Genomic DNA, 16,795 nt, shown 5'->3' with positions numbered 1-16,795 from the left:
GCAGGGGCGCGGGGGGGGGGGGGGCAGTGAGAGAAGGTTTCTCTGTATGGCTTTGGAGCCTGTCCTGGAACTTGCTCTGTAGACCACAATGGCCTCGAATTCAGAGATCCACGTGCCTCTGCTCTGTAGACCACAATGGCCTCGAATTCAGAGATCCACGTGCCTCTGCCTCCTAAGTGCTGGGATTAAAGGTGTGCGCCACCACCGCCAGGCTATTTTTTCTTAACTCAGAAATTTCAAAAGAAAAATTTAAACAAACTATTAGAAGCCAAACACAGGTATCTCATTTTCAAGGAAAAAATATTTGGCATTGAATCTTCTCTTTTTATCAATGATAATGCATGAAATAAACCTTCCTAGGTGTGGAAATAAATAAATCTTCAGTCACCTGTAATTTCGACTATTAAAACATATAAATGGGGAGATGGCCTTCATATGCATACATACAGAGGTGTGAGTAAACCCACTCACACATATGCATGTGCATCCCTACACACACATACACACACACACACACACACAGAGAGAGAGAGAGAGAGAGACAGAGAGAGACAGAGACAGAGAGAGAGAAGAGAGAGAGGGAGAGAGGAGGAGAGAGAGGGGAGGAGGGAGGGAGAGAGAGAGAGAGAGGTGTAGCTCATGTCTGCAGTCCCAACACTTAGGAGGCAGAGGCAGCTTCCCCATGAGGTAAGGATTCAGGCTTTATGCTGGCCTGCCCCCTGTCACCTGACAGAATGCACTCAGGCAGTACGCTGGTCAGCCCAGGTGCAAAGGACCCCTTTAAAAGAAAGACCTCCGCCCACTTACACTCTTTTCCCTCTCTTCCCTGCTGTTCCCCTTAGGGCACACAGGACTTTTCCTATCTCCCTCTCCTCTTCTGTCCTCTGCCTCTGTCTCTGTGTCTCTTTACCTCTTTTCCCTTTCCTTGCCCCCTCTTCCCTTTCTAATAAAAACTTCTCACTTAAGCTCTGTCTGCCTGGCATGTTTGTCCCTGCCTCGGTCCCCCTCGAAATTTATCATAACAGTAAGGATCTCATAGCTGTAAGCCAGAATAAACCCCTCCTTTCTTAAACTGCACAGGTCAGATATTTTCTCCAGCAGTGAGAGGTTGGCTCACTGTGCTTTGAAAGCAAAAATTCCCTGCAATGAGCAACCTCTGGGCCTGTTAATATCATTAACAGTTCTATTGGGCAAAATGGTGCCATGATAGTCCTAGGCTGACCATTTAGGTAAAAACTCCTGCCTTTCATGTGGAAGAGATATGTCTTTTAGGAGTTTAAAGCCTCCCTAACCCCCAAGGAAAAAGACCTTAATAAAAACCCAGACTTCAGAAACCCTCTATGCAGTCAGTGCTCCTTTTCTGGTCTGTCAGTTACCTATGCCTGGACAACACACCTTTGCTTTGTTCAAGTTTTTCTAATAAACCTGTTCTTTTTTTTTTTTTTTTTTAAGAAGAAAAGAAGAGTCAGGAAGACTCCCAAATTCAAGCCCAGCCTGAGTCCCAGACAAGCCTGCACTACAAAGTAAGATCCTGTCTTGAAAACAAACATATTGATATTATGTATCTTCCCTTCCATTCCTTAAGACTTTGTAAGTAGGTATCCCAGGATGGCTCACTTAATCAAGCCAAAGTGCTAACTAAATTGTCCCCTACTTCCCCCAGTAGTTTTGTACTAAAAAGAAGCAAATAACTCTTAGACTACCCACACACACACACACTCCCAAACAAAGATAACAGAGGGTCTTTAATGTTATATATATAAAATTACACCACAGACTGGTATTTTCTTCACAAGCTTTAAAATGAACTGATACAAAATAGAAATGAAAATAATAATTATTATATTCTATGTCTAACTTCTGTTCCTTTTACTACCTTAACTCCACTGAAAAAGAAAAGTAAAAGGGGAAATATTTTAAATTCTCTGTCCTAAAACAAATGACCCTCATCAAATTTGCAACAAAGAAATTGAATGATTGCTTTTTAAAAGAATAATAACTGAACAAAGGAAGAGAACCCAAACAATAATAGACAAAAACAAAACAAAACAAAAAAAACCCCAACATCTTATAATTAGTAATTTGCCAGACAGCAGTTCCAGCTTTTGATAGGTATATGTTCAAACAACATCAATGCACCTGTAATACTCCGTCCTCACTAAGAGTAGGTATCACCTCGTTTTTATCCTTTTGTTCTTCTGAGTCCTTCCCGAGTTTGAGCCCAAGTTGAATCACAGGGGAAGGAATATTTCCTATAATGAAATATAATTAATCAGTTACTTGTACTAGTTTTATTATTCTACTTTTATATGAATTCAAGAATTTTTTTTGTTTGTTTTTTCAAGATAGGATTTCTCTGTGCAGCTTTGGAGCCTGTCCTGTCCCTCTGTAGACCAAGCAGAACTCACAGAGATCTGCTTGCCTCTGCCTCCCGAGTGCTGTATTAAAGGCATGCACCACCACCAGGCATGAATTCAAGAATTTTATAAATATGGTAAAATGTCATTTGACAAGGGACTAATGTTATATATTATTTAATGTCAGGGTGCATGTTTAGCATGTATGAGGCCTGTGTTCAAATCCTAGCACAGTCCAAAAGATTATATATCATAGTTTCTTTTTTTAAGGTTTTATTTATTTATTATGTATACAACATTCTGCTTCAATGTAAATCTGCACACCAGAAGAGGCACCAGATCTCATAACAGATGGTTGTGAGCCACCATGTGGTTGCTGGGAATTGAACTCGGGACCTCTGGAAGAGCAGTCAGTGCTCTTAACCTCTGAGCCATCTCTCCAGCCCCATATCATAGTTTCTTAACTGTGACTTTTATATGTCAATATTGTTTTATTATTTCTGAGTAGTGAATCATGCTGCACTGAACAAAACAATGCTTGGTATTTCTTGGCCTCGGGAGGAAGGAATGCAATGAGTATACATAGAAAATTTTATACACTAGAACTGAGGAGATGTCTTGGTGGATAAAGTGCTTTTTGTCATTTTGTTAAAGCAACCCAAGCTAAGACACACTTTGTCATTCAACATAAAGCTACCTCAGAAGTAACTATATGATTTCTTTGAAATACACTAAGATCTTAAGATACTAACATACTAATGGCACAGAAATAATCACAAATAAATTTGTATAAATGCAAATAGAAATTTAATGTGTCATGGCCCAGCAAGATGGCTCAGTGGGTAAAGTTGCATCCTGCCAAGGCTGACCACCTAAATTCAATCCCTAGGACACACATGGTAGAAGGAGAGAACCAACTCTCACAATTGTTCTCTGATATATACACACACAACATAAATAAAGCAATTTATAAATTAATGTAATATTTCAGAACCATAGTGTTTTAAACAGAATAAAATGGAGTACTCATTATATCAAAATGGGACAATTACGTTTATTACTTGAAACAATAAAATTAGAATTCTTCTTTTCCCATATTCAAAAATATTCTAAACATATTAAGCACTGAAGAATGAAAGCAGACTAGAGATACAGATCAGCCAGTAGAGCACTTATTCACCCTAAAAGCACAAGGACATAAGTTTGGCTCTAGAGCACATGTAAAAATGCTGAGTGTGATAGCACATGCTTATAATCTCAGCACTGGGGAGTAGAGACAAGATGATCTCTGGAGCTTACTGGACAGCCAATTTAGTCTAATAATCGAGATCCAGGCCAATAAGAGATCCAGTCTGAAATGCAGACATTGTTTCTGAGAATGAGACCCAAGGATATCCTCCAAACTGTATGGGTGCATGTACACACACACACACACACACACACACACACACACACACACACACACAGAGGTGCACATATTTAAAAATAAAAAATTTATTTTTAAAAATAAATTTTTAAAAAGTGAGTCCAGAGCCTATCACTCAACCTATGTAAAAACTCACTTCAAAATTAATTAAAACCTTAATGTAGGACCTTAAACTTTGAAATTTCTAGAAGAAAATAATTCAAGATACAGGCATAACGATTTTTCTGGAAAGGACACCAATAGCACAAGAAATAATCTCAAAATAGTCAAACGAGATTACATGAAAAAAAAGTGTTTGTATATCAAAGGAAACAATGATCACAGTGAGGAGGCCACCTATAGACTGGGAAAAATATCTCAGCTACACATCAGATATGGGATTGATAGCTAGAGTATATAAAGACCTTCAAAGATTAAAAACAAGAAAAATCATCTAATCAGAAATATGATAACACATGCCTTTAATTCCAGCACTCACAAGGGAGAGGTAGGTAGATCTCTGTTACCAGATCTCGGCCAGCCTGGTCCACAGAGAGAGTTCCAAGAGAACTACATAGTGAGGTCCTGCGCCAAAAAGCCAAAAACAAACAAAAAATGTACTGATAGACTGAATAATAGAAATCTCAGTAAGACAAACATAAAGAGCCAATAAATATTTGAAAAAAATGTTCAGCATTCTTAGCTGTCCTAGACATGCAAATTAAAACTGCTGAGTTCCACCTCACCCTAGATGTAAATGATTTTTTTTTCAAGAAAGCAAATACCAAATGCTGGTGAGAATATGAAAAAGAAGAACCTTTATACACTACTGTTGGTACTGTAACTCTTACAGCCACCAGGGATGTTCCCTAAAAAATAAAACTACCATATGACACACCTATCCCACTCTTAAGCATATGCCCAAAGAACTCTAAATCAACAAACCATAGAGACATTTACATATCCATACTTATAGATACACTATTAACAATAGCCAGGAAGCAAAAACAGCCTAGATGTCCATCAACAGATGAAGAAAATGTGGTGCATATACACAATGCAATATCATGCATTCACAAATAAAAATGACATCATGACATTGCAGGGAAAAAATTAATGGAATTGGAAATCATAATAAAGGAGACACAGAAAGACAAATCCAGAGCCATGAGAAAGCTCAGCAGGTAGAAGTGCCTTTTCTCTTTAGGTAGGGATCCATCCCAGGTTACCTGAGGAAAAGTCCTAAACACCTCCCCCAGGCTCCTGAAGACTGGCTGTGGGAATCATCTGACTATATAGTAAGTCTGCTCCTGGGTTTAGAAACCTTACTTAGCTCAAGCTGAACTGGGACTACTTCTGATACCCCAATGGACATTAACAGTGAATTGCTTAAAGGCTTCCCTAAGACCCTAACCCATACAGCTGACCAAACACCTGACAAGTTGGGGTAACAGGAAACATGGCTCCAACACTCAGTAAACAAGAAAAACTGAATTCTCATACTAAGAAACATTACCAATGACCTGACTTCCACTGCAAATACAAAAAGTATGAATAACCAAAAATATAGGTCTCCTCCAAAAATGATTCTCACACAGTAATGTCCCCCAAGAAAAGTGACTTAGATGACATACAAGAAAATGATAATAAACAAGATCAAAGTATTCAATAAGGATATGATAAATGCTGGAAAGAAAACAAAAACAGATCAATGATATAACAAAAACAATTCAATATATGAAAATGGAATTTAAAAAACAAAATCTTTGAAGAATAAAATAAACTTGAAATAAAAAATTAGGAAATTCAAACAAAAAAATCAGAATAAAGATTCACTGATAGATTGGATCAAATTGAAGACAGAACATCAGGTCTTGAAGACAAGTAAGGGAACTGTATCAGAGAATGTTGAAAGCAGAGTAGAGGAATGGATCAGAGAAAATGTTGAATTACACACACACACACAACCCACCCAAGAATGGAATTGCAGGAAGTCCGGAACACTATAAAAAGACCAAATCTATGAATAATGTGACCCAGCTCAAATGCCTAGAAAATATATTCAGTAAGATTACATAAAACTTTGTTAATCTAAGGAAAGAAATGTCCATCAAAGTCCAAGAGGCATAAAGAATATCAAATAGACAAAGCCAGGAAAGAAACTCCTCCCCACATCATATCAAAACACTAAGTGACAGAACAAAGAAAGGATAGTGAAAGCACCAAGAGAGAAAGATCAAGTCACATAGAAAGGCAGGCCCATCAGAATTAACAGCTGATTTTCCAATGGAGACTGAAAGCCCAAAGGGATTGGACCAATGTTCTACAAGTTAGTAAAGAGCACAGATATCACCACTGTACCCAGAAAAACTATTGGTCATAATCAAAGGAAAAAGAAAACTTTCCAGATTTTAAAAAACTATGACCACCATAGGATACAGAAAGGAATTGCTTAGATCTTAAGATCTTTGTTGTTTTGATTTGTTTGGTTTGTTTTTTTGAGGTAAGGTTTCTCTGTGTAGCTCTGGATGTCCTGGAACTCACTCTGTAGACCAGGCTGGCCTCAAACTCACAGAGATCTGCCTGCCTCTGCCTCTGCCTCCCCAGTGCTGGGGTTAAAGGCAAGCTCCACCACTGGCCAGCAGATCTGAAGATCTTAAAGCATGCTGGAGAAGACACAAGAAACAAACAACTCCAGAACACTGACTCAAAGTGGTTTAACAAGAGTAACAAACATTAGGTCACACATGGTTTAGTAACTCTTAATATCAATGGTGTCAATCCCCCCAACACACAAAGACTAACAGACTGAATTAGAAAACAGGATCTGTATTTTTGATGCTTCCAAGAAAGGTGCACCTCACAACCAACAGCAAACACAATCTTAGAGCAAAAAAGTGAAAAACACATCTGACAAAACAGACTTCAAATGAAAACTAGTTAGAAAGGATGGGAGAGACACTCTCTACTCATTAAAGGAAAACAACAGGATATTATAACCCTAAACATATATGCATCAAATATAGGAACACTCAATTACACACACACACACACACACACACACACACACGCACGCACGCACGCACGCACGCACGCACGCACGCACACACGCACGCACGCACACAAAAACCTATTAGACTTAAACCCACAGATTAATTCCAACACATTGATAGGGGGTGGTTTCAATACTATGACTTTTACCAATGACAAGTCATCTGGACAAAAAAAAAACAAAAAACAAAACTAAATACAAATTGTAGTTAAATGACATCATAAATCAAACAGACCTAACAGGTATTTGCAGGAAATTCTGCCTAAACACGAAAGAATACACATTTTTCCCAGCAGCCCAGGAAACTTTCTCTAAAACAGATTACATACTGGGACACAAAACAAGTCTCAACACAAGGATTCCCTGTTGACAAAGCAGCCTAACTTGATAAGTTCCAGGAAAAAGAAAAAAAAGGTTGTATGCCTGAGAGATGATAGAGGTTGTCCTTCCAAATACATGCACATACATACGCATTTGTACTCACACTCAGTCACACACATGTCTTATTGATGAGAGATAAATAAGAACTATAATAGCATGTATGTATGAAAAGGCCATAAAAGAATTCATTACTCTGTGTTCTAAGTTTTAAAAATAAACAATAAACCCTGAAATTTTTAAAGAATGTTATTTTGTACTTTTACATACAGGTTTCAGAGTTAAGCTAGAGATTAGAAGATGATGAGAAGAGCTGTCCAGCTGCCACTTCAATACTTCTGGACCCTTTCTAGGAGCCCTCGACAGCCTCTGGAAGCTACAGTTCCCATTGCTATCCCTATTACAGATCTTAAGACATCTTAGGATCTGTTACAAATGCATGTAATAAATTGTGTAAGTTAAGGAAGAAGAGTAACATATAATAAGAAGTTAACAGAATGATACTTGGTACATTGACAATATCTAGTAAAAGGTTTTTCTCACCTTTCCACATTCCATTTACACCAGAATGAAAACAGAACTCAGATTTCAAAGATGTGTCTCGATTCAAGAGCAACCTTTCAAAAGCAAAAAAGAAAAGATTAGATATTTCCAAAATATCAGAGTTAACATTTTAGTTGTCATTTTTATTACAACTTAAATTGCTAAAGTTCTTTATACTACTATAAATACTTACATTTCAAAGTACTATTTCAGGAACATTTATTTTAATATAGAATTTTATCCAAGAAGAAAAAATGTTCACCTAGTTATATTCATTTTTGCAAGTATTTTGTCATTATGTTTGATTTAGGGGGACAAGAGACATATTAATAGCTCTTGATTGTCTTAGTTAAGATTATCTTGGTTATTGCTGTGATAAAACACCATGACCAAATGCAACTTTGGTAAGAATGGATTTATTTCATCTTACACTTCCACATCACAATCCAATATTAAAGGAAGCCAGGGGAGGAACTCAAGCATGGCCATGGAGGAGAGCTGCTTACTGGCTTGCTGTCCATGACTTGCTCAGCCTTTTTCAGCTTTCTTATACCACTCAGGAGCACATGCCCAGGAGTGGTGCTCCACACAGTGGGCTAGACCCTCCTACAATCTTCTATAGGTCCATGGACATCAACACACATGCACATTTACATACACAAACATGTTTTTTAAAGAGGTGCCATTTCAAACCAGTAAGAACAAAAGGAGTGTTTTCAAAAGAATTCTAGGGACAAGGAAGGGAATATGAAGGACTTTATTACTGTGATTGAATAAAATTCCTTTTAATTATGTGACAAACTTCAAAAATTCAATTATCAAAATCACAGCTATATGTTACAGCTCATGCCTGTAATCCCAGCACTTGAGAGAGTAACCTAGACAGGGTACTAAGAGTTTAAAGCCAGCCTGTGCTTTACAGTGAGTTATATAGGCCAGCCTGGAATAAGACTGGGAACCTGTCTTAAGAAAGCCAAAAATCATGAATATTCCATGGATGTAGTATTTTAATAATGAAGAAGTATAGCTAATATTAGAAAGATGAAACACTGAAAAGTATTAGCCATTTAAAAAGGGAGGGAATTTAACAGACTGAACTAAAAGAAGTTTTTCAGGTTAAAACCTGACTGGAGATTTAAAATAATTTTTGCTGGTTATTAAAGGTTAATAAATTGGGGTTTTAATTTTATGTGTATAAAAATTTTAGCAATGAAGTCCTAACACCATGTTGAGCTTTTAATTTAGTTAAAAACATCTAATTAAAACATGCTTTCAACATAATGGTCCAAAAACAGTGTTTGGCAACATTCTGCCTTCATCAGTAGGAGAACCTCTATTTTGGCATACATAGATCTTGATCAAAACAGTTACTTTCATGAGCTAATTTAATGTCACCATTTAAAAGCCTGTGTCTCCCATGCTTTGCTTTTTTTGCTCCAACCTTCCCTCAGGGTTTTTGGTTTTGTTTGTTTTTTGTTTGTTTGTTTTTAGAGACAGCATTTCTCCGTGGCTTTGGAGGCTGTCCTAGAACTCACTCTGTAGACCAGGCTGGTCTCGAACTCACAGAGATCCTCCTGCCTCTGCCTCCCAAGTGCTGGGACTAAAGGCGTGCACCACCTCTGCCGGGCCCCTCAGGTTATTTTATCACCACATGAATATAGTGCTAGTATGCTGCTGAGGGACAAAATCAACAAAAGGCGTACCTTCTCCAGGGCAGCTCCTCATCTTCCAGTTCGTTCTCTGTCACTGACCCCTCAATCACTGTTTCATCACTGTCATAGTCTAAGGCCTGGGCACTTCTCTCCATCTTCGCCCCTCACTCAAGGGTTATTAATCTCCTCCTCTACTTCCCCCTTACCAGTAAGCAAAAGGGCTTTCCACCAGAGGAAGGAAACTAAGAAAAAATTTAAAAACAAACAAACAAACAAACAAACAAAAAACAAAACCTAGTGACAAAAGGAAAGGCCTCTCAGGGCATGCCGCGTGGTCGTCGAGGCGGCCACCCACTCTCGTGCTTGCGCATGCACCACAGGTCAGTGCAGCGCGCGCAATCCCAGGGGCTCGCCCCGCCCCTAGTTCCCAAGGCTCCTCCCCAGACCCAGACCCCGCCCCTAGCTCCCAAGGCACCGCCCCAGCCCCAGACCCCGCCCTAGCTCCCAAGGCTCCGCCCAGGCACCAGGAGGAATAGAACCGGCCTTGAATGAACCACCCTGGTCTGCTCAGTTTCTGGTCCACCATGGTAAGGCCATCCATTTCTCAAGGCCTGTTTGCAGTTTGCTAGTGATTCTGATTCAGTTATCTACACCTCCCTGCACATCCCAGCGGCCATTGCTCCAGAACATTCTGAAGCCAGAAGGTAATTTTAGACCCAGAAGGCTTTGCAGTCCACTAAGTGGCTCCTTACTTCTTAATCCCTTTGCTCCTGCCTCCATAAGTGTCCCCCTAAGTAAAAGAAATGTTTATCAAAGGTTTTCACATCCACTAATCCAATAGACATACATTTTGTATTTTTCTCACAACTCTATAAATTACTCTGAAATACAAATTGTTTAGGAAAAGAAGTATAAATGCTTCCCTCCTGCATCCAATGTTAGAATAGTGATGTCTAGCAACACCCCTAAATGATTATTTTCTCAATGAAGATCTAGGTTTTTTTTTTCTAAGACATTTGCTGCTGCTTTTGAAAATACCCTCCACCGTGTGTGTGTGTGTGTGTGTGTGTGTGTGTGTGTGTGTGTGTGTACATGCATACCACCGTTTGAATGTGGCATTCAGAGGACAACTAGCAGGAACTGGTTCTCTCCTTCCATTGAGTGGGGCCCCAGTACCAAATTCGGTTGCTAAGCTCAGCAAGTGCTTTGCCACTAACTACATTCACATTCCGTCAGAGGACAACTAGCAGGAACTGGTTCTCTCCTTCCATTGAGTGGGGCCCCAGTACCAAATTCGGTTGCTAAGCTCAGCAAGTGCTTTGCCACTAACTACATTCACATTCCGTGTGATTCAAACTACCTGAAAGTCTTCTATGGTTCTGGAGATTGAAGCTTGGGGCCCAATGTACACAAGACATGTGTTCTGCCCCTGAGCCCCATCTCCAGACTTCTTTTTTAAAGTCAAGATGTCTCAAAGTTCCCTGGGCTGAACTCCAGGCACTCTGGAACCCAGGTTGGCTCCAGATGTGACATCCTCTTGCTTCGGTCTTCTCAGTGGTCGGGATTACAAGCCTGTACCACCAGGCCCAGCTTTATTTGAAGGTTTTAAATTTAAACTACAGATACATAACACATGAGGACATTTCAGCCAATAAAGACTGATTGCCTGGTCATGTCCAAAGTCTCACAATCACTGATGTTAGCAAAACCATGTAACTTTTCAAGACACACATTACTGTGACTGTCTGCGTGCCAAGTGAGGGCTTAAAGTTTCAGGACAAGACTCAATTTCTTTCTCTCCCTGGAATTTTTAATGTGTATGCTAATTTTTTCTTTTCTTTCTTTCTTTTTCTTTTTTTTTTTTTTGTCAAATAAGTGGATGGAACTAGGTTTTCCTGGTGCCCCAATTTCTGCCCTTTTTACATCTTGTAGTGTCTTTGTCATTGCTGCCTTTTGTATTTACTAGCAGATCATACTTAAGCCACTGCTGTTTTGCTGATGAAAACCACCAGGTTGATGATTGTCTTTTAAGTTTGCAGAAACAGTCTTCATAAAGATTAAAAGCCATCAGAATAATAAATATGAAATGATCTAGACCTCCATTCTTTTTTAAATCTGTATCCTCTATGTTGAAATGACATGTAAATCCCTATCTGTTCTCCTATTCATCCACACCTTTGGACACTCAGCTCCACTTTCAAGACTGGGCAGGAGAATATGCACACCCAACAAGGATTGGTCAGTTACTCCAGATACGCCTAAGTAATAGTTGACTCTCCATTGACAGCAGCCTTTGTTCCGAGCACCTACTAACTTAAGCTAAGTAGGGAAAATATGGGTGTCTGAAGTTACATTCTCCTTCAATGCTTGCTCCTGTAGTAGAAAGGTGATATGTTTAATAAGAGTTTTGCAATATTTGAGGCACAAAGAAGAAATGGCAGAGACAAAACCCCAGAAGGCCAGTAATATTTTAAAGAAAAAAATTTTAAAAATAAACTTCAGATTTCCAGTGAAAGACAGAAAAGAATGAACAAGAGGGCATCTGTGCAGGAATCCATGCCGCCTTGTAGTTCAAACTGTATGAGCTGAGTGGGGCACGGGGGGGGGGGGGGAGCTGAACACTCCAGGGAAACACAGGCATTTCAGAAATGATAGGAACCAGACACTCAGACTCTGGGGAGAAATGGAACACAGCTTTCTTTTCTTTTTTATTCATTTATTTATTCATTCATCCATTTATTTATTTATTCACTTGTTTACATTACTGAGTATACAGTGAAAGAGGGCATATGGATCAAGAGGAAAGGATGTGACGTGGACCACCACTCAGTGACCGTTGCCATTTGACAAAGTTCCAACATTTCAACATTGCAGACAGACCACACTTGTTCAGCACCTTTTTAAACTTTCATTCCTAACAGTTCTCATTATCATCAATGCCTTTCCCTTTGTGGGAAAAACAAAATCCCCAATGCCAGGGGACCAGGAATTCCACTGTGCCCTCCTAACGAACACCAAGAACAGGAATGTTAGAGACATTTACTAGACACACCTTATGGCAACGATGAAATACTTACCTACAGTTCAGATGCAGGGGAGCCCAAGGGAGCCTGAGCCCATTAAAGGCAAGAATTCAGTTAATAAATACAGAGAAATCAGAATGGTACATTATCCTAATAGAAGACTGAGATGTCAGAAGCTTGCCTTTTGGGCAAGTTAGTAGGGGAGAAACAGCAGTGCCACTATAATTAGCCACTCTTGGAAGTTGCTGGGTACTGTTTATTATAAAATTAATAAAGGGAGAAATAAAGCATTTATCCTGACTTTCTTATCAAATCTATATTTTAGGATAACAAGGGGAGGTGAAGGAAGAATATTCTAATTTATAGCAATACATAATATATTTTCTTTTTTTTGAGAAAGGGTCTTATGTGGAAAAAAAATCAAATCTGATGGTTCGTTTTCAAAGGTATCTTGGACACCTTTGTATGCCCAGCTACAAATGAACAGAAAACACTAGACTCTTGTAAATGCCTGCTAGTTTAGCTATCGTTTCCACAAAGTAAATAAATGAATAAGTAAACAAACTAGAAATTTAGAGTAGAAAATTGCTAACAGCCAAACTTGTGTTCCTGAGAAGCTTTAAAATAAACCAGATGTAGAATGTAGTGATGAAGCCACATACAATTTTTGTTTTGGAAAGGACATTTGTAATCGAAAGATGGAGGGTTAAAACCTAGATGGCATACAAGATTATACCTTCCTGACTGTCCAGTTAATGAGGAAACGGAGGATGTTCACGAATTCAGGGGTTACAAACTATTCTCTGTGTTCACCCAGTGTGTCCACCATTCTGGGATGATGTCTGATGTTGCAAAGTTATAAGATAAACTTCCTTACTTTTGTACTCTGAATATCCAGTGTTCTTATAAAGACGGGAGGGTCTTTGTTTCTCACACTGGCCCACATGCATAGCCATCCTGGGACATGTGGGGCTTACTTAAGGTTGGAGAGATGGCTCAGTGGATAGAATGTTTCCTGTACACAAACCTAAGGACCAAAATTCAGATCCCCAGCACCCACATAAAGTCTGGTCTTGTGGCAGCTTGCCTGTAATCCCAGTGCTCAGGAGGCAGAGCTACCTGGCAAGCTGGCTAGTCAGACTTACCGAACCAGTGAGCTCTAGGTTAAGTGAGAGACCCTGCCTTATAATAAAGTGTCCTGTGATTGAGGATAATACCAGGCATCAACTTCTAGCTTAACACGAACACATACAAGTACATACACACACACACAAATCCCATATGTATGCTCACAGACATGCAAACACATACACATGCATGCACATCACATATACACACGTACATACACAAAACAAGCAAGAAGCATTGTCTCAAAAAACCCATTAAAATAAATAAAATGATTTTTTAATGCTGAAATTTAAAAAGTAATACAAGAGGCCATGACAGACTGTCAAAGAATTAAAGAACAAAATGCAACATTCTTATGAAGTTAATTTGAAAAATCTGACAAATTATCCTTGCTGGCCTATCCAAGCAAGTAGCACTCACTGATGACCCCAGTGCCGAGAAGTTTGTATTTCTGTCTCTTGGCATCTTTTTTCTCTTCACACCATTTTTTCCACTTTATAGTAAAAAACACATGTGTTTTTTAAGACTCTAATGTAACTCAGGAAAGAAATATTCATTAAAATAGCTAATGCAATGTTTGGCAACTGATTTATTTAATCTATTTGCTTGGGGTGTGGGAGGACAGGCAAAATCTGTACAGATGATGATGTAGGGGAAATAAGTGCTCTCATATACTCTTGGGAAGAGAAGAGATTAGTTTGACTTTTTTGAGAGAGAGAGAGAGAGAGAGAGAGAGACAGAGAGAGACAGAGAGAGACAGAGAGACAGAGACAGAGAGACAGAGAATCTTTCACATGTTTACAAGCTTGGAGTAGTCTTTCCACTCTCAGGAATTTATTTCTACATTGCTATCACAGTCATGCTAACTTTAATTTTAAAAAGCTAGAAGCATTCTTAGTGACTATCAGTAGAGGGTTACTCAGTGGAATGTCCTGCTGCCATTTAAGCAAATGAACCACAGCTATACACTTGAACACAGGTCGCTGTGTTGCTTTGTTTGTGAACTAACAACAGTGACAGCTCTGGGATTTCATGTCAAAAGGCTCAAGTGAACTTTTCTGAAAATGGTGACGAACAAACACAGGTTTCAGATTATGGATTACATAACACATTCATGGGTTGTATAGGAAGGTTAAGCAAATAATAGGGTGCAATAAGACACTCCACACATAGGATTCTACATTCACCATCCAACCTGCAACTGCAAAAAACCCATAATCTTTCCCATGGCTTCTTTTTATTTTAGAATAATTTACATATAAATAAATACACAGGGAGCTGGAGAGATGGTTCAGAGGTTAAGAGCACTGGCTGCTCTCTTCCAGAGGTCATGAGTTCAATTGCCAGCAACCACATGATGGCTCAGAACAATCTGTAATGAGATCTGTTGCCATCTTCTGGCCTGCAGGGATACAGGCAGATAGAAGATTGTATACATAATAAATAAATCTTTAAAAAAATATAAAGAAAACAAATACACAGAACTTTAATGCTCAACTCAATGTGTGTGTTTGAGTCATTAGATATTTATGTATGTATAGAGAAAAAGCAGTCCACAAGCCTTAAAAAGAGAATTGGTCAAGCATGGGACACACACATACAATCCCAGTACTTAAGAGGTAGAGGCAGGACAAGGTGGTGGCACTGAAGAGATGGCTCAGTGGTTAAAAGCACTTACTGTTCTTCTAGAGAACCCAAGTTCAGTTCCCAGCATCTGCATCAGGCAGCCTGAAACCACATGTAATTCTAGATCCAGGAGAATCTGATGCTTCTGGCTCCCTTGAGCACCTGCATTCACAAGTACATCACCACGTCCACAAACACACACACACACAGAGCTATAAAAAAATAACAAATCATTGTTTTAAGAAGGTGGAGAAAGGCAAATCAGAACTTCAAGGACATCCCTGGATACAATTTTCAGCCACGGATCACATGAGACTCTGTCTAAATAAAGGAGGAGGAGGAAGAAAAACAAAATTGATATAAAATAAATAATATATAATAAAATGCCATAACATAATAGTTTCTGGACAGATGAGATTGCCAAATGAGCAACATTCTTTGTGTATAATTAAAATAGCCATGTAAATATATTTAAATTAATGTAAGTGTGTGTCCGCTGATAAAGGAAAAGAAACAAAACCAAAAGAGGTTAATCATAGTTTTGATGCCAGGCAACTCAATGCAATGATTTTAATTTTTATAGTACAGTCATGTGTCACCCAAGGACAGGCAGTACTGAGAAATGTACTGTTAGATGTATTTCATCACTGTGCAAACATCATAGAATGTTCTTACACAATCCAAGATGGCAGAGGTCAGTCCCTTCACATGGTCCCTTGACGCAATGTAGACTCAGCAATCAGGAGATGTATGTGGTGGCTGGCAGCTGGAGATGTTGCCAGCATTTTTTGGCACTCCTTTGCATAAAGATATATGGGGTTCTGTCTTCATGGCATAATCTTCTTTCTGGATGGCACTGTCTCTGTGTCTGTCTTCTAGGGTGACCAAATTAGATTAGAGCCCATCCTACCTCCTTTAGGCTCATCTTGACTAGGTATAACTACAATAGCTCTGCTTGCCAAAGAGATTCCATCTGAAGTCCCAGGAAGAACATTCTCCAAGCAGATTGCTCTTTATTTTTAACATGACAGTGCTTAAACCAAAGAAGATATTCTTCCCTCAAAAGTCATGAAGATGCTGGGTGTGGTAGACCATACGTTTAATCCCAGCACTCTGGAGGCAGAGGCTGGCAGACCTCTGTGAGATTGAAGTGAGTCTGGTCTACATAGTGAAGCACTGTCTCAAAAACAATGTGCAGTAACATATAATAGGCTAGACTCTCACATTCAACTCATCTGTCATCCACTGACTCACTCAGGGAAACTTCTAGACCTGGAGGATCAATCCATAGTTGAATGCACTACATAGATGTGCCATTTTGTACCTTTATATTTTGCAATTTTACTGCATTTTCTATGTTTAGAAACACAAATACATTGCTTATAGTATTCAGTACAATCACATACTACACAGGTTTGAGGCATACATATATATGATATATATATATCATATATATAACAACCTAGATTTTATATATACATAAGATATATAATAATCATATTTATATCTATATATCTATATCTATATCTCTCTATATATAATCTAGGTTGCAGTGCAGACACTTTGTGATAGTTGTACAAGGATGAAATCACATGCAGGTGCTTTCCTCAGACTGTGGCTCCTTCATTAAG

General features: G+C 38.9%; 1 protein-coding gene across 1 annotated transcript in view; it reads right to left on the bottom strand.

The window, feature by feature from the left end:
• Positions 1-9,542, bottom strand: part of Ankrd31 (ankyrin repeat domain 31) — a 128,821-nt gene extending 119,279 nt beyond the window's left edge. The window contains exons 1-3 of the mRNA XM_035438778.1: positions 9,439-9,542; positions 7,736-7,809; positions 2,140-2,252 (exon numbers count right to left, since the gene is read on the bottom strand). Coding sequence (XP_035294669.1) covers positions 2,140-2,252; positions 7,736-7,809; positions 9,439-9,542 — 291 coding nt within the window. The remainder of the gene's footprint in view (positions 1-2,139; positions 2,253-7,735; positions 7,810-9,438) is intronic.
• Between the last annotated feature and the right edge of the window lie 7,253 nt (positions 9,543-16,795).

This window comes from Cricetulus griseus, chromosome 2, assembly GCF_003668045.3.
Source record: "Cricetulus griseus strain 17A/GY chromosome 2, alternate assembly CriGri-PICRH-1.0, whole genome shotgun sequence".
NCBI classification, from domain to species: Eukaryota; Metazoa; Chordata; class Mammalia; order Rodentia; family Cricetidae; genus Cricetulus; species Cricetulus griseus.
Note: the sequence above shows the minus strand (reverse complement) of the source record. Positions and strands in the feature narration are given on the sequence as shown.